Here is a 19,295-nt window from a genome sequence, read left to right on the forward strand (position 1 = left end):
ACTCTCAATGAAAATGAAAACCTGATCCGATCTCAGCACTTTATACGCAGCAAAAAACATGAAGTATTTACTGTCAAACAAAATAAAATTGCTCTCAGTTGGCAGGATGATAAAAGAATTTTGATACCAGGGAAAACTGACACCTTTCCTTGGGGTTACCAACAGCATGATCCAATGGAAATAGATGAAATTGATGTATAAAATGTAAATATTTATTTAAAATGTAGTTTGTATTAGTTCTCTGCTATTCGATTTATACAATTTTTACAATAAATTATACTTAAAAAATATTGTAATTTATTATAATAAATAAATGTATTTAAAATAAATGTCGTTTCTTATTCCTGAAAACAATAAGGTTAGGTTAGAAATAATAATTACAGTGCAATTGATATTTTATAATTTTATTGAGGAAAAAAATAGAATACATTTTCAACTAAAATACTCAAATATTACAGTTTTTGCAGAACCAAGTTTTTAAGTTTATAACATTCTGAAGAGCACAAGTAAAAGTTTTCTTGTTGATTAAATGTTTTGAACAAGTTCCAATACATGTTTCAATGTTTAATTTTTTTAATGAAGGACAATTTAAATCATTCATATCGATAATTTCTATACAATATTTTTCATCGATTAAGCTTTTTAACCATTTTTTCTTCTCTAAACCTTTAACATAAATTGTCTTTGCTTCTTTAAACACATTTTCTAAAATTTCTTTTAAATAAACGTACGGTACATCACCAGCATTCCAACGAATACCATGGAAATTATTTTCTAACCAACGATTGATATATTTATATTTGTTTGTGACGCAATTCCATGGACAAGGAGGTTGGAAAACCATATTTATTGGTATTGAATCATTATTTACAGAAACTATAGCTAATTCTTTTAAAACAAATTTATTAATTGGCAATTTGAATCCTTGCACATCTATCAAGTACTGCATTTTTAAATCAACTAATCTCATTACGCGTAAAGAGTTAAATATATATAAGCTTAAAGTTAAACAATTTTTTTGACAATTCCACTGATTGGTTTATATTCAACGATGCGGTCATGCAAAACTAAGCAATAAGCTGAAGTATTGGCGGGAAAATTTTCTTTTGATTCAAATTCTAAGCGGATATCAACTGGTCCACTTTTTAAAGACTCATTTTGTTTTGAACAATCTACTACAACTAAAGGAGCATATTGTAAAAATTCTTTTTTTGATAAAATTGGTTGAGACTCTTTACTATAATAAGATGCTTGAAAATTTGTAAACATTTCATATAAAGTAGAGTACTGATTTCTACCAATATTCAGATTCATGTTACCATAAGGATAACATTGTGAATTTAAAAATAATTTTACATCAGATAAATCACAATGATCGAAACAACTAGAGTTTTGAACTGTATTATTTTTTCTGTTTCTCTGAAACCCTAATACAATAAATCTAGGTTTCTCTAATTGACTTGAAGTTTTTACACTCCAAATATGCTTAGGAGTAATTGGTAATAAAGGATATTCATACAATTCCCAAGTTCTAAAACTTATTGGAATAGATGGATCTTTTTCAATATATTTTAATAATTTAAACTTTCGAGCATCTGATAATTTTATGTATGGTAATAACCATTCAATTTTTTCAATGACAATTTTAAACTCTTCTAAAGGTGCTACTTGCAACACTGCGTTAGCATCAGTTCTTGATCTGATTAAAATAAGCTCATGTTTAGCGTTAATAATAACTTTTTGGTAATCTTCAGCAAAACCAAAAATCATACTCAGAGGAATACAAACATCAAAATAACCTTGTGCATTTGTTAAGGTTGGTTCATTGGTAAATTCTAACCAGCCAACATTTTCAAGAAATTTATTTTGACTAGCATCCAGAGAAATATAATTTTTCATTAAACTTGTAAGACCAACATTTTTATTTTTATCAATTTCTACACCATTAAGTTCATACTTTGCTTCTTCAAATAAATGACATATGCCATTAGAAATTAAATTTGTACGCTCTAGAGCTGTTCCATCAGGTTTCACAAGTTTTCCAGTGATGTGAATCGAGCTTTTGCTTGGAAATAAGCAATGATCCTGATTCTGTACCGTGATGCGGATTTCGTCACTATTGTTGTATGTTGATGATGTGTATGGTTGTTGCGCATGAACTTCATAATGAGCAATAGATTCATCAAAAATTACTGGTGAATCAATATTTAAAATTTCCCCTTCCATAGCAAATAATAATACGTTGAAATACAAAGGCACAAATACAAGTAAAAATAACCTTAAATCTCTTTTTTACTCTTTTCCTTTTTTTACAATCTTTAGACCGAGATTTTTCAGTAGTTGCAGGTTCTGAGGTGTTAATCTCTTCAAGATTCGCCGACGACTGATTTGCTTCTGGCATGGTGTCTTAATTTTATAACCAAAACCAATCCTTTTTCTATTATTAAAAACAATACCCATTATTTTAAGGATTTAATATGAAGCCTTATTGTTAAAGTTTCCCCTCGAAAATTAACTAAATTTCCGTCTTGGTCTACAATTCGCAACTGAATATAGTCTATTGTCTTGACAGCGACTGGCAAGTAAATGACGTGATTTGGTACTTCCACTATTTTATATCCTGGTGGAACAATAGGAAAAAATTCATGAATTGTATGCACTTTTTCACCATTAATGTATGCTCCCGTTGTTATATTACATTCTACTCTTAATGAATTTATTTTAATGATTGATACTGGTTGATCAGACTCATGGTATTCTTGAGCTTTTAATTTGCGAGGAGAAAATCCTAACAAACTACCTATAGAATCATTGGGTTTAAAATTAATTTCTTCATCACAATAAACTGTACATTTCAATGTATTATTGTTTGGTTTGATTCTAAAATTAATTCCTTTATTTTTTAAAATTAAATGCAAAACTTGATCAATATCACTAACTTCATAACTTCCTGTGGGTATAATAATTTCTTCATTTCCTACGTAAAATTTATTCTTTCCAACATCTATATTAGGAATAGAATTAAAAGTTAAAAATTCAACAAGACCAAGAGCATAATTTTTAAAATTAGACAACTCTATTGGTGGAAAAAATTGAGATTCTAAGATGGAAGAATTTCCAGACAACGTTAAAATAAGTGAATCGTCCATGATGAGGTCAAAGTAATAACTAACGTTTAAACTAAGAATATCATTTATTTATATGCAGAGTATACAAATCAGGAATATTCAATTGTTTACATAAAAATTTAAGACATAAATGTCCGCATACATATGTATTATAGTTTTGATATCGTTTATGATTATATTTTATGCTACCAACACCAAAATATTTAACAAGATCCGAAGGTGGTTGAAGATTACCGAAACTATCAAAATATACGATTTTATCTTTATTCTTTTTATATGCACACCAATGTGTACCGGGACCATTTTTATCATCTAGATTAATAATTGCAAATTCAGTTTCTTTAGGACCACGCATAGGTAGTTCATTTCGCATAAAAACTCCTCGAAAATATGGAATTTTTAAAAGCTTTGCAAATTTAAGTAAATCTAAGTCGGTTAGGGCCCGGTGAGGTAGCTTTACTTCAAGTTTTTTGACTTGCATCCTTGTCCTGCTTTATAAGGTTTAAGGTGTAACCCTAGACCTGTCCTATATGGTTTTAAATAGAGCCCTTTTCCTAAGGCAATAGACTCCATTGTTTGATTGTGTCGCTTGCTTTCCTCTAGTTGACGTTTTGCAGAATTTGCATCATTTACAGCTTTAGCTATGCCAGCTGCTCCCCCTGCTAGAGCCCCTGTTGCACTTAAACCCGCAAACAAAGGAATAAGAAAAGGTAAAATTCCTCCCACTTTAGAAGGTATCGGTAAAACTCGAGGTTTATTAATTTTTCGCCTGCCACCAGCAATTTTAACTGCCACACGTGCACCTTCAAGTGCTGATTTAATAGTAGACTGGGCATTTGTATCCAATTTCATAGATTTTTTAGCTGCGGTTACAATCTTCCTCAACGTTGATTTTTTATTTTCCCTCTTTTTCTTCATATTTTCTTTTGACTTGATTCCCATACCCAATTTTGATTTGACCTTCATTGCATTTGTTATTGCGTAAGCTGCAGCTCTTTCACTATAATTTGCGTCAGGAGCAAACACACGATGCCAAGCTTTATCAGCAAGTACTCTATCAGCTGCGTTTCTCGCTTCTACACTTTCCCTATTTTTTGAATAAGAAATATCGTGCTGTTTACAAGCAGCGTCGAGAGGGTTGATTCCTGGATCACCTCGTGCTAATCTCTTTGCTAATTTTGTTCCTGGACCACAGTATTGATAGCCAGGTATATGAAGTTCGAAAGGTAATTTATTGATAATTTTATTCAAAATACCTCTACCTCGTCTTACTCTTTTCGAAGTTTTCTTTAAACTAATTTGTTTTTTATTTACACCCATATTTATATTCTTTACGGTTAGAAAACTTTTTCAAAACTAAAGGGGAAATCTATATAACCAATGTATTTATAGTTTTTTGCCATTTGACTACAAACAGTCGACCTTTAATGATCTAACAAAAAAATTATGACAGCAATAGTCAATTATCACAGTAATAGTCAATTATCCCAATTGCCTCCGACAGTAGGAAACGTGGACCTTGTCCAAAGCATGAAAGAGTTGACGATCGACACCAAATCGCAAACCTCTCCTAAAAACTAGACCTAGCAATCAGATGCTGTAAAGTAGCATGGACCTTATTATTGGACTTGCATGCAAACGTTACAAGCGACTACAGTAAACTGACATTGAAACTATTAAAAACCTTGTATTTATAGTTTTAACCTCAGTTATCGTAAGAATGGAGTTCGAAGCACAATCGATTAAATTACCAGTTTACAATTTTGACACTCTTGTTCAAGATTGTAATAAAAAAACAGATAATCGTCATGGAAATTTATTGCCAAATAGTGTGCGAGCAATATTTTGTGGACCGTCAAATTGTGGAAAGACAAATGCTTTACTTGCTCTTTTAATACATCCCAATGGATTACGATTTGAAAATGTTTATGTGTACTCAAAATCGTTATATCAACCAAAATACAAATTTTTAGAAAACATTTTGCAACCAGTAGAGGGTGTTGGCTACTTTCCATTTAATGAACATGTGGATGTTGTAGAACCAAACAATGCGTTACCAAACTCAATATTTATATTTGATGACGTAGCATGTGAAAAACAAGATAATATTAAAGCTTTTTTTGCTATGGGAAGACACAAAGCGGTGGATTGCTTTTATTTATGTCAAACATATGCGCGCATTCCAAAACATTTAATACGTGACAATGTTAATTTACTAGTTTTATTCAAACAAGATGAAATGAATCTTAGACATATTTATGATGATCATGTAAATACTGATATGACAATTATGGAATTTAAAAAACTGTGCAACTCTTGTTGGAAAAATAAGCATGATTTTATAGTGATTGATAAAGATCGTGATATCAATGAAGGCAGATATAGAAAGTGTTTTGATTGTTTTATAAAATTAGAGAAATGATATTCTTTATAAACAGTTTCATTCAAGACATTGGTCAATCAACATGTCTTCTACACACTTGAAACATTTGCGAAAACAAAAAGATATTCTTGGTCAAATTGCAAAAGCCAGTGATGCTATTCGACGAAAGCATAGACTGATGAAATTGGGGAAGGAAGAAATTGAACAGACTTTAAATAATACCTTTAAACCTATAGTGACACCAATTCAGAAATTAGTTGATGACATTGAAATTGTTAAACAAATTCGATCAGTAAAAATTGAAAGAGAGGGAGACCTTCCTTTAGAGTTTGAAGAAGATCAAGAAGTTAAGAGAGAGAATGATTCATTTTTAAGAGATGACTTATCATTTGCAACAGCTGCTGATGATGACGATAACGGTGATGATTATGATGATGATGATGGAGATGATAATGGAGATGGAGATAAATCAGAGAAAGATGGTGCTATTTTATATCTTCAAATGTTGGATGAAAAGGGAAAAGATTTAGATCCTTCATATGGAGTTCGTAAATTATCTAAAGGGCAATTAATGATTGGTAATTCAGGAATAAATTTTGAACAAAATAATATTAGTGTAGGTAATAAAACATATCCTGCAACGAAAGGTTTACTTGAGCTTTTATTCAAAAAAGTTCCAGAAGAAGCTGTTTTAAGTGTAGTTGATCGGGAAAATTATAAAAATATTGTAATATCAACTAATGCTCATAGAAAATATTACAAAGCAGATGGCGCTGTTAGAGATAAAAAGAGTTTAAAATATCTAAACTATATAGCAGTACATTCTGGTGAAGGTTTAATTCCAGAATATATGACTCAACAAGAAGATGCAAAAATTGATTATGTTTATTGGGATGATCCTAATGAATTGGTTGATCGTTTAAGATTGCTCTTGGCATCTCAAGCAGCTGAAAATCCCAGTCATAATAATGAGATTATATCAATTATTGAAGAGTTGAGAGAAGCTGGAATTGTTTATTAATTAACAGTTGTAGAAATTTTTATCATTTTCATTATGAGTATCGACATATTCGGACGTCAGTTTAAAAGCACAGAAACTTCAAATCGAGGTCCACCAGGACTTGGTTTTAAGTTGACTGCTGAAGGAGATTTTACTATTAAAAATAAGAAACTTTGTAACGTAGCTGATGCCGAGAGCAACGGTGATGCAGTAAACTTGAATATTGTAAACAAAGTTATTGAATCTAAAGCGAACGCCATCTATGATGTAATCGGTTCCGTGAGAAATGATGTAAATGACAATGTAGTAAAGATTTTAGATTTAGAAGATTTGATAAAAAAATATTTTGAAAATCTAAGAATCAGTATTGAAAGAAATATAGAGATGATGTCTACCAACAAAGACATTATTTTACAATTAGACAGCAGACTGCGCACACTTGAAGGTAATTAGCAATGGAGGATCAAAAACTACAGTTGGTGAAAGAGTTACATAAACCAGCGAGAAAAAATTATAAGCGAAGAAATGTTGACATTCGAGGTTTTGACGAGACTTGGCAAGCTGATCTTGTTGAAATGCAACCTTATGCGAGAGAAAATAAAGGTTACAAGTACCTGTTAACTGTCATTGATACATTTTCAAAGTTTGCCTGGGCTGTTCCAGTAAAGTCCAAAAAAGGTGAAGATGTGACTGCGGCAATGAAATCTATTTTAATTAAAAAACGCATACCGAAAAATTTGCAAGTAGATAAAGGAAAAGAATTTTATAATTCACATTTTGAAAATCTTATTAAAAATTATAACATTAATTTGTATTCTACTCATAGTAATTTGAAAGCGTCAATTTGTGAGCGATTTAATCGTACTTTGAAGAATAAAATGTGGATGCAATTTAGTTTACGCGGTAATTACAAATGGATAGACATACTAAGTGATTTAGTAAATGCGTATAATAATAGTAAACATCGAACAATAAAAATGAAACCAATAGATGTAAATGCTGAAAATTAAAATAATTTGTTGTTTGATGTATTTAAAAAAGTTGCAGTAAACAGGAAATATAATAAGAAATTTAAAGTTGGAGATAAAGTACGTATAAGTAAAGTTAAGCATGTTTTTGAGAAAGGTTATACACCAAATTGGACTACAGAAATATTTACTATAAGCGATGTAAAAAATACTAATCCAATAACATATATCTTGAAGGATTATCAGGAAAATCTAATAAGTGGATGTTTTTACGAGCAAGAACTTTCTAAAGTTAAATATCCAGATGTATATTTAGTTGAAAAAGTATTAAAAAAACGAGGATCTAATGTATTTGTAAAATGGTTAGGTTTTGATAACTCTCATAACAGTTGGATAAACGAATCTGAATTATAATATATTTAAGGAAGGTTAAAATAAAAATAAATTGAATTGTATGCATTCTTGTATTTATTTATCCTCTCTTTACAATAATTTACCATTTATACATTGAATATTTGACATTTGTTGAATAGCTTCATTTGATATTTGTTTACAGTGAAATGTAACAAGTTCCAGCAATAATGTCTCTAAATTTAAAACATTAGTTCTTCCCATCATTTTTTGAAGTATTCTACTGTAATGTTTTTTAATAAACTCTGTGGCATGTTTTGTAGACTTTACATTATTTTTAAAGATTAATTCTGCAATAAACTTTACAATTATATCTTTACTATACTGCAAATTGAATTTTGATAGTTCTACATATTTTTGTTCAACACAAGGAATAACTTCATTAAATATTGCAAATGAAGTTTCACTAAATGTAAATGATTGATCTAAACGCTCAATTGATATTAAACGATATGTAACACTAAAACGTATTGTAAACGTTTCACAATCCAGCACTGTTGCATCACAATATCCGTTGAAAAATCGTATGATATGTTTTACTGCATCACACAATAGACGCCATTCTTGAAGCTTCAAAGACAATGATACTCGTGGATGGCTGCTTCTTAGTTGAATTTTTGGTATTATTTTCCCATTTGTGTCCAGTTCTGCTCCAACGACAACTTGCTTAGTAAATGATGGATTTAAGTTGTAAATTTTAGATAATAACATTTCTCCACATGGTAAATATGACATTTTTTTGTCTTCTACTGGTCAACTCCCTCAGGAACAAACTCTATTTGATTGTAAGGTCCTCCACGATTTCTCAAATATACACCACCTCTTACAGCTTCTGCTTTCAGACTGTTGAAAAGATTTGCATCCTCTTCAAATATTTTTAGCATTCTTGGTGGTAGGAAAATGTTAAATTCATTACTTATTTCAGCAACAATTTTCGGACCAAATTTCGTATCAATTTTTCGAATGTCTGTTACTTTATAGAATGCATCGATGGTTAATTCCTTTGTTGTCTTGGTGACAAAGACTTTGCTTGCCTTGTTTAATTTATCGAAATTCATTTTTATCACTTAAATTTAAATTTTCAAATTTTTTCACTAAAATATTTAACTGTGACCTTTCTTCAATTAAACTTTTAACTTTATCAATTTCTTGTATTAATTTGTTTAATCGCACTTGAATTTCACTATGCTTTGCTAATAATATGTTCATCAGCCAACTTAAACTGCAGGAATGATTTCGTTTAGAAAAATTGCTCTCTTTATATACACAAGATATGACCTATTTAACCTTGAAGTTAATTATAGTTTTCTTAGAATTGCGGTAAGATCAAAAGCATTCTTATGAAAAGTACTAAAAATGTTGACCGGAAGCAATAAATCAAAGATATTATAAACAACAAGTACATGGGAAGAATTCCTTAGATAAGAATCTAATAAACAAGATATCAAATTACATGTAAAACAATAGCTTAAATAAAGACTATAATTCCAAAAAATAAATAGGCATCAAATTACACGTGGGGAAAATTCCTTAGATAAATCCCAAACCGGAAGCAATAAATCAAAGACATTATAAACAACAAGTAAATGGTAAAAATTCCTTAGATAAGAATATATCAAATTACACAAGCAAAAATTCTAGGAAGTGTGACGTCATATCCATCTCAGCATCATGGTCTGAATCACACCCTCCCCCGTGATGTCATATCCGCCTCTGAATCGCACCCTCCCCCAAATGGTTTGAGTCTGGGCTAAAAGTGTCGGTGCAGGAATGTGTATGACGTCATTTCCGCCTAATCATCAAGATCTTACCCCCACCCAAGGGTTTGAGTCTTGGATAAATGGTTTGAGTCTGGGCTAAAAGTGTCGGTAACATGTCGGTGCAGGGATCTGTATATAGAACCGGCACTGCTTATCTACTCCGGTTACTCGGGGATTTTCGAGGTCGCTGATTACGAATATGACATTCGTTTTCCAAAATTCAAAATGGCGGATCCAATATGGCGGACAACAAAATAAAAAATTGATCAAATTGACTTGAAACGTAGTACTCGTGGGTTTTTGGGGTCGCTGATTACGAATCTGACATCAGTTTTTCGAAATTCAAAATGGCGGATCCAAGATGGCGGAATTTTTCCAAAATTGGTCGAATTTGCTTGAAACTTGTTACTCGGGGGTTTTAAGGGTCGCTGATTACGAATCTAACATTAGTTTTCCAAAATTCAAAATGGCGGATCCAATATGGCGGACGACAAAATAAAAAATTAATTATAATGTCTTGAAACTGAATACTCGGGGGTTTTTAGGGTCGCTGACTACGAATCTGTCATTATTTTTTCAGGGTATTTATCGAAATTTGATTTCACCAAAAATTATCATACTGATGTCAGATTAACCAGTTTCAAACAAATTCAATAAATTTTTAAAAAATTTCCGCCATATTGAACCAGATATTTTGAATTTCGAAAAATTGATTTCAGATTCGTAATCAGCGACCCTAAAAATCTCCAAGTATTCAGTTTCAAGACAATCTGATCAATTTTTTATTTCGTTGTCCGCCATATTGGATCCGCCATTTTGAATTTTGGAAAACTAATGTTAGATTCGTAATCAGCGACCCTTGAAACCCCCGAGTAACAAGTTTCAAGCAAATTCGACGAATTTTAAAAAAATTTCCGCCATCTTGGATCTGCCATTTTGAATTTCGAAAATCTGATGTCAGATTCGTAATCAGCGACCCCAGAAACCTTAGGGTACCAAGTTTCATAAAAATCCATTAAAAATTTTTTCAACACACTTTTGGCCCAAACAGTGAAAATCTCGTTGACAGCCAAGGGGTTAAAGATAATTGAAATTCTATGAAATTTTTTATTATTTATTAAAATAATTGAATACTTACAACGAATTTTATTACATTTTTTAAAAATAATAAAACTTATGTGAAAAATTTTATTACTTGTAAAAATAATGGAATAATTGCTAAGGATTTTATTAAAAATTTTGTAAATAATAATTTAATTTTTTTTAATAAATTTTATGGATATTTTAATTATTATAAAACATGAAGACATTAATAACTCATCGATATCTTCATGTTTTATATAATAATATTCTTATTAGGTTGTTGAATTTTATAAAGGTTTGAATTTGAAATTTTTTGAAAATCTTAATTCCTATGGAATAATAATAATAATAATTAAATATTTGTTTAAAAAATAATTTATTGATGTTTCTAATAATTTTACAATTAAGAAAATGCGTAAGTAAATGTAATAGAACATTTTTTTGAATTTGTAATGATTTTTAGAATGAATCAGAATATTCTTTAGTGTCAGGGTAAAAGTCAAAATTTTGTCTGGAGTCAAAAGTTTTGTCATACTTTACCCAAAGTTTAAAATTTTGACAATAAACTTTAAAAGTATTAAAAAACTTTTCTTTCTTCTTCTCATACTATGCATACTATGTTAAAAAATAAAAAGTGGAAGGTTTTGTGATTTCGTCAATGTTTAATATTAGTTGAGACACCCTAATCAAAATAATTAACAGTAGATGTGAAAACATGATGCTCAGGTATTAAGTCCCTTTTAGCCCTCTCATAATTCCTGTTCATCCTACGTTTTGTGTCAAATTTAGAATTCCAATACATGGCAAAATATCTTTTTTCCGATGTAAAAATATCTTCATTTTCTTTTGGTTTGACTTCCAAATGTTCTATAAGAGGCTTCACAAGATTTAAGATGTAATTCTAAAATAAATAATAGTTATTAAGCAACATAATAATTAACATTCTCCTTTATGTTATCCAAAGAAATTTTTTTCATACCAGTAAAAAATGAAAAAAAAATTGCAAATCAATTTTAATTTTATTTTACTCAATAAAACTTGTACCTTCATAGTAAGTGTAAAATCGTTGTTATTTAAATAAGTTAAAATGTTATCACAAACAGCCCATGGAACATAGTCAACTTCACGAGTCATGTACAATGTGAAAGTAAGGAAAAATTCCTTGTCAACTTTTCTTTGTTTATAAAGCCAAAATGCGTTCTCCAATAATTGAGCTCGATTTAAAGCATGAATTCGTACAAAATCATCCGAATGCAAATAATTCTTTAAACGCTCCCAATTTTCATTATCATAAATCACACGATAATAGGCTGTAAAAAGAATTTTTAAATCTTAGGAAATTATTTTAATGATTCAATTATTTAATTTGTATAATATGTAAAGAAGATTTTAATTTAAAACTAATTTTAACATTTAAGTGTATACTAAGTAAAAAAAAGTATAAAGTAAAGTCTTGATGTTTACCAGTATTTTTAATATTAAAAATAATCCAATCATCGGGATGAATTCCTTCTATAATTAATTCCTTATCGTCTGGTTTCAACCAATGAGTCGCTAATGTTGAGGAAAAATTCAAAGACGAACTTGTCACAAAATTAATTGGAATGAAGAATTTTGATTGTGGTTTATTCCTTGGACAAACTGTACACTCCTGAGTCAATGTTATTGTTCCCGTTGTGTAATTTCTCGACATAACTATCACAGGATATCCTACTTGCGATATGTAAGACATAATTACTTCTTCTATTTTAAAATACTTATTCACTATTTTCCCTTCATCCAGGGATTCTTGCATTGTTTGTAAAAAGTTGGCAGTATTTATTGTTTCCAATTTACTAAAAATTTGTTATATTCTGTATAATTACTAGTTGTTGATAAATTTTAGTGAAATTATTATTTTTCACTTATTTAAAAAATAAATAGATATTATCTTCTTCATTAAGATTAAACTTACTATTTTTTCAAAATTTTTCTAACTCCATTTTGGAAAGCTTCCTTCGACATTAAATTACTTAACATATGCATAATTGTTGCAGCTTAAATGTAAAAATATAATGTAATTTTTTTCTATTGTTAGGTATTAATTTGAAATAACGATATTAAAGATAATAAAATAAAATTGTTTTCATTACATTAAAGTATGAACATATTGAAAACTAACCCTTTTCATGAACTACACGTAAAAGATTTAATGCTTCAGTTGATGATGTCACATTTCGAAACAATTTATTAGAAAAATAGTCTTCTCTTCCAATTACTCCAACGACATGTTTAGCGAAGAGATCCATCATTCTTGGAAAATTATAGATCTTCAAAAAAGAAAGATGTGATTTTTATTTTTTTTCGACAAATTTGTAAAAAAAATTATAAGATTTTTAAATTTTATGTAGCTGTAAAAATTTAATCTGTAATTTATATTTGACGAAAACAAATTTAAACCTTGTCTGACAGAAAATAATCAAGATAAGTAGAAAGTCCTTCTGTTATCCATATATCATTCCACCAAGCCGGAGTAATTAAATTCCCAAACCATTGATGAGCATATTCATGAACCATATATTGGTGAAGTTTTAATTTTTGAACTGCTGAAGAGTTCTTATTGTTTAAAATGCACATCTCACTGTAAAAATTAAACAATTATTATCAATTAAATGACCTACAGAGAATAAACTATTTTATGAATATGTCACTGAAAGATTTGAAATATTTTAATGCAAAGTCCTTGAAATATTACTGCATTTAGGAAAATTTTGAATTGGAATTTACTTCTACGTCAAATTAATTTTAATTTCGAATTCAAATCGGACTAGCTTTGACGCTAAAATGCATCTTAGTCAACTTCATTCAAGAAGATAATTTTTACTGCGAGGCACATTTCTATTTTTCTAAGGACTGCATTTATTTTGACTTCAACGTTAAATCAATAATAATTCGGTCACTTCTAGGCTGAGGGGTGTTTTATCTAATTTGCATCGACACCTGGACTCCAAGCCTTTCACTATGGCTGTCTTGAAAATAATTTGAGGGAAATCTACTGCATTCTCCGTTTATATAGTTCATTCGGGGAATCACAAATATTCAAGAAACATTAAGTGCTATTTCAGGAGACTTTCGCAGTATTCCCAGAAAAAAGCATGAGTTTTACAAAGTATATCAAAAGAAAATAGTAAAAATCTTACTTAATTACAATCAGTCCCCAATTTTCCATTGCTCCATGCGGATAATTTGGAACAGCCAAAATATCCATTTTCGGTAATTGATAACGCATATCAGTGAATTCTTCTAAAATGGTCAAAGCTTGTGACGCAACATTTAATCCAAGGTTCATTGAGTCAATGTTACTAGCCCGAGACCAAATTGTAATGTTACCCCCAGTTTTGGTAATACTGCTAAAATCCACAACTGCAAAACTAACTAGATATGTTGACATAAGAGGAGTTTGCTTGAACACTGTCCAAATTTTATCATCAGTGGTATTAGAAATCATTGTTTTTATCGGCATATTCGAGAGAGCTGTATAATTTGAGAAATGTTTAATTGAAATATCAAAGCTCGCTTTTAGAGCGGGTTCATCCCAACAGGGGAAAGCCATGCGAGCGTAATTTGCCTCAAACTGAGTTGCTGCCAAATATCTAAAAATGGAGTTGTTAAGGACACATTAGTTCCAAACATTAATGAAGTATCTGTAGATTTAAAACTTACTTAGTATCGCCATTTTCATCGTGATAAGAGTCCCAAAAAAATCCCAAAAAATTAGCTCTCAATTCACCAAGAAATTTGAAATTTATTTTGAAAATTCCTGGTTTTAAATCACCGATAAACTTCAAAATCAGAAATTCGCTCTCTTTTTCATAAATATGTTCAGTTGGTGTAAAAGTGTTTTCTGCCCCAGTGAGAAGTGTTTCATTTTCAAATATCGTCAAATCCACTGAATGTAATGTTATATTGTTTGTATTAGATAAAAGTACAATGAGAATTTCTGCTTCGCCGTGAAATGTGAAATTATTCGGAGACAGGTGTGGTTCAAATTTTAATTTATAATTCAGTGGTATGGTAACATTTGGTAGTCGATAGTTTTTCAACTGTTGTGTAAATTGGATAAAGATACACAATAAAACGATGAAGTAAATGTATCTCATTTTTGAATTATCACTAGAGCTTTGTTATTAATGATATTCTGCAAAAAGTGAACAAATTAAATTTCTAAGCGTAATGTTGGCAAAAAAAATTATAAATGTGTCAGTTTAATTACCTCTTAATAAATAGAACCAAATACTTTGAATTACAGTAAAGTTATTTAAGTAGAATTAAAAGATTAATTAAAAGAAAAAATAATAAATATAACGTAAAGCAGAAATGGATACTTTTTGTTACACTAATTAAATGAACTCTTAAAATGATTAATAGGAACTGCTTACACCCAATGTCAAATGTAGATATATATCGAGGTTTTGTTTAAATAAAATATTATTTAAATCAACAGGGCTTCTTTTTACATCTGCAAACTATTTATATAGTTGGTTTATTATCAATTAAATATTTAACGTAATGTAACCAATTATTATCATCAGGAAATATAATTTATGTACATATTATGGTTCATTTCATTTAAATTGTCATTTTCAGCCTCAACAAAAGTTGAAGTAGCAAGTTCTGATTCTGTAATTTAAACCAAATTTTTTAAACCGTTATATATATTACATTAACGAAATTCATAGTGGTCGCGCAATTAAAGTGATATATTTCACATAAAAGACGCTTTTCGTCAGAAATAAGGTCACGTTTGATAAAGAAAAATTTTTTTAAATTAAGCAAAATACAGAGAAAAGTGAGTTAAAATAAAAAAATGACATTTTCATATCGCCAAGAAAATAAAAATTTGCTATTAAATATATTATTTTATGACTCTGTTCTAACAGTTAATGCATTGGTAAAGTTTGGAAAAATAGTTTTATGCCTATTTATTTATCATTTTAAAATTGTTCGAAGGTGAAACTTGGGCTAAAGGTTTAGGACACTCATGACATAATACAACACTCATTACATTCGTTGGAAAAAAATATATTCAACCCATTTCAATTAAATTGTTTACATTGATTCTTCAACAAAGTTTATGTGGTGGAAATTTTTTATACATGTTTGTGTGCATTTTTATTTTTATGCAAAGCAAGAATCTAAACTAAACTTTAGGGACATTCATACATAAACAAAAAAAATTTTAATTCTTATGAAATTAACATAAAACTTGTTACTCGGCGGTTTCTTGGGGTAACTGATTATGAAACTGAAGTCGAATTTCAAAAATTCAAAATGGCGAATCCAACATGACGAACGAATTTTGTAAAACTCATAGAATTCAGTTGAAACTCGTTACTTTGTGGGACACTCATGACATTTTGATCGTTTTTGCTTATATCTATGAACATGTTATATTTATATCGACAATTCTGGTCTCATTCGAAAGAGAATCCAAAACTATTATTAATTTCATTTTGATATTGAATATAAAATATTAATTTACCAATTTTAAGACAGGACACTCATTACAGTTTTCTAATTACAATAAAATCTTTTCTTTTCTGCCACAACGTAAAACTTTCACATTTGGAAACACGACATTCAATTTTTTTGAAGTTGATTCGTCGTTATCTTCTGCTGCGGATTCGTCAGTAAAACAGCTTTTTTGCTCACTGGATAAATCTTTAAACACGCATAAATACAAAATTTTGCATTCAAAGTAAAATAATGTAAAAGTGAGGGACACGTTATTCTTATTTTTTTAGAAAGGTCAAACAATTAAATAAAGTTATCAGCAGTTAATTTTCCTTAAATATGTAAGTTATAGTTCACTGTAAAATTTTGGTTTACTTGTGATAAATTAATATAGCGAAAATACGTTCACTTGAAAACTAATAATTCACTCCTGAACATATGGGACACTTATGACATTTTGCCTGCGTTTCGTTCTGACATTATTATACATAACATTTTTACATGTTTGTAAGTTGAAAAAATATTAAAAAAGATTGCATTCACGACATTGGAAAATAAATTTTATCAAAAACTATAACAAAAAGTTTTTATTGCCGAAGGACACGATTATGACAATTTAAATGAAATGACCCGTATATCATTATTTGATAGAAGTTAAAGAACAGCAACTGTTATAACAAATTTTTGGTATTTTTCCTTATGTCAGTTACATTAACCCCTTCTTGGTAAATACGATTAAAAAATTATTGTTACACAAGAATCACACGTGGTAATTTTAGGTAGCCAACTCTAGACTTTCATGCATTCAAAAAATTGATAAATTTTGCTTACAATCACTATTATAATTTATTTTTGTCGTCTCTTGTAGTGGAACTAGTTTTAAAAAACAATAATTTATATGTTCAATGAGAAAAATAGTTCGTTTCATTAGCACATTTCTTGTATCTTCAAGTTACATAATCTTTTTAATGTAAAAGGAAAAATTATTGCAGAGGAATTGATAATTCCTGCTTCAACTTAGCAAAAAATTGAATGCTTAGGGCATTCATCCTCTGCATGATCAAAAAAGAGTTACACTTATCAAATACTATAAAACTACATGGAAAAACTACATATACATTTGAACTAATAAAGTGCACTAAATTTTGAAATAAAATTACCTTACAAAATTTTAAATATTAAATTATATCTTTCTTTTACAAGCGACTTGAGATGACTAAATGAAGGTAAATTTTAGTTTCACGCAGTTGGAGGTAATTACAGAGTAAATAGACTGAAATGTAAACAATGTGACATGTAAGGCGAAAGACTTGGTCATGAGTTTAATTTTCTAATTAATATACAAATGACACCCTCTTACAGATTGTATTTTTCCTGCAAATCTTAAAGGGGTAGGTACTTAAATATAAAAAAAGTATTTTTGTTTACTAAATCTATAGTATAGAATTCTCATGCTTTATCCAACCATGGTCGAAATGAAATTGGCTATCGATAAACAATTTAAAACCAAAAACTTATTTTATTGTTAATAAATAAAAAACTATTTAATAGGGGAGTGTGTCCCCTACTTATTTTCATTTAGAAGAGGTATGATCGGATAAATAAGTATAGGTACTTGTAATAATACTAGTAATAAAAATTTTAAAAAATTAATAAAAATTTCGTTTATTTTAAAACCAACAAGAAATAAAAATTTACTACAATACACAAAAATTAATTATTCTTCGGAGAAACAAAAAATTTGCGATTCTCTTGCCAAGTTTTTGCCATAAGCATCAATTTCTTCACTAAGTATTCATCATTTTTTTCGTTGTCAAACAGATTTCCATCGAGAACAGAATTAAATAGAAGTGTCGCCAATTTCTACAAGCGATAATAAAATATTAATTACGTAATTTAGTTTTTAATACCATTTGTAAATATAATTATTATAACAATATTTGAAATAAAAATATTAAAAATAAGAAAGGTAGACAATACTTTGGCGAATCTTAGAACCGGACAATTCTTTTCTAAAGGCATCTGATGTGGTATTTTAGATTTTCTATATCGACTTAGTAATACGTATTCGAACTCAAAATTACAAAAATCAAAATGGCGGATCCAATATGGCGGCCGAATTTTAAAGAACTCAAGGGATTCGCTTGAAACATGTTACTCGCCGGTTTTTTTAGTAGCTGATTACGAATCTGACGTCAGATTTTCAAAATTCAAAATGGCGAATCTAATATGGCGGACGAATTTTAAAGAAATCAACGAATTCGCTTGAAACTTGCTACTCGGCAGTTTTTGGAGTCACTGATTACGAATCTGACGTCAGATTTTCAAAATTCAAAATGGCTGATCAATTATGGACAAAATCTGAATTTTTACACTTTTAGGTTAAAATATCTCTCCGGTCAGATTCGGATTCAGTAAGTGAAAAACTTTACGAAAAGTTTCGCTAAAATTTTGTAGATCTCTATAATATTGAATTACTTTATTGGACTATTATATTTTAATTACTTTTATTATACTTTATGTACTATTAAAGGAAAAATTTAAAATTCAAATTAAAAAAAAATTTAATTTGAAAAATGAGAAAACTTATTTTTAAAGTAGAAAAATTTAAGAAAATACCTGAAAAGTGTCGACATCAATAGAAAACGTTAATGGAAGAATGTCATGAAGTTGAAGCCAAGGAATAACATTATTTTCATGTTTCAAATATGTTATGAATTTTAGAAAAAAATCTGTGTCAATATTTTTATTATACCAAAACCAACTAATATCTTGTAAAAGTTTTGCACGATTTAAATAGTGGATATTATCAAATTTTTCTGAATTTAGATAATCTGATATTTTATTCCAACTTATTTTATCGTAATTCACTCGATAATATCCTGAAAGAATATTTTTTATTATCAAATATTGGAAAAATATTAAAACGATATGGAAAAATATTATAATATAAGAAACTTAATAAATAGTTATAAGCAATAATTTTAATATCGTCAGATATTATCAATATTCAATGACAATATTCTTTAGATTTTCTTGAATATTGTTAAATATTCAAGAAATATTTAA

At 29.1% G+C, this 19,295-nt stretch overlaps 2 protein-coding genes across 3 annotated transcripts in view; both read right to left on the reverse strand.

The window, feature by feature from the left end:
* The window catches only part of LOC122513052, a 253,142-nt gene that overhangs the window by 93,808 nt on the left and 140,039 nt on the right, over positions 1–19,295 (reverse strand). The window lies entirely within an intron of this gene.
* On the reverse strand, positions 11,137–16,732 carry LOC122513053 (aminopeptidase N-like). 2 transcript variants are annotated; one of them, XM_043629287.1, is made up of 11 exons: positions 16,255–16,732; positions 15,323–15,392; positions 15,152–15,238; positions 14,436–14,910; positions 13,913–14,365; positions 13,173–13,353; positions 12,895–13,042; positions 12,688–12,769; positions 12,198–12,568; positions 11,778–12,043; positions 11,137–11,634 (listed from the first exon to the last, which is right to left on the reverse strand). In XM_043629287.1, exons 4-11 carry the CDS (start codon positions 14,870–14,872, stop codon positions 11,416–11,418), a joined length of 2,157 nt encoding a protein of 718 aa, XP_043485222.1. In that variant the 5' UTR covers positions 14,873–14,910; positions 15,152–15,238; positions 15,323–15,392; positions 16,255–16,732; the 3' UTR covers positions 11,137–11,415. The 2 variants fall into 2 exon arrangements, with proteins under 2 accessions (XP_043485222.1, XP_043485221.1); XM_043629286.1 differs by lacking the exon at positions 15,323–15,392.

This window comes from Leptopilina heterotoma, unplaced genomic scaffold (assembly GCF_015476425.1).
Source record: "Leptopilina heterotoma isolate Lh14 unplaced genomic scaffold, ASM1547642v1 Lhet_131, whole genome shotgun sequence".
NCBI classification, from domain to species: Eukaryota; Metazoa; Arthropoda; class Insecta; order Hymenoptera; family Figitidae; genus Leptopilina; species Leptopilina heterotoma.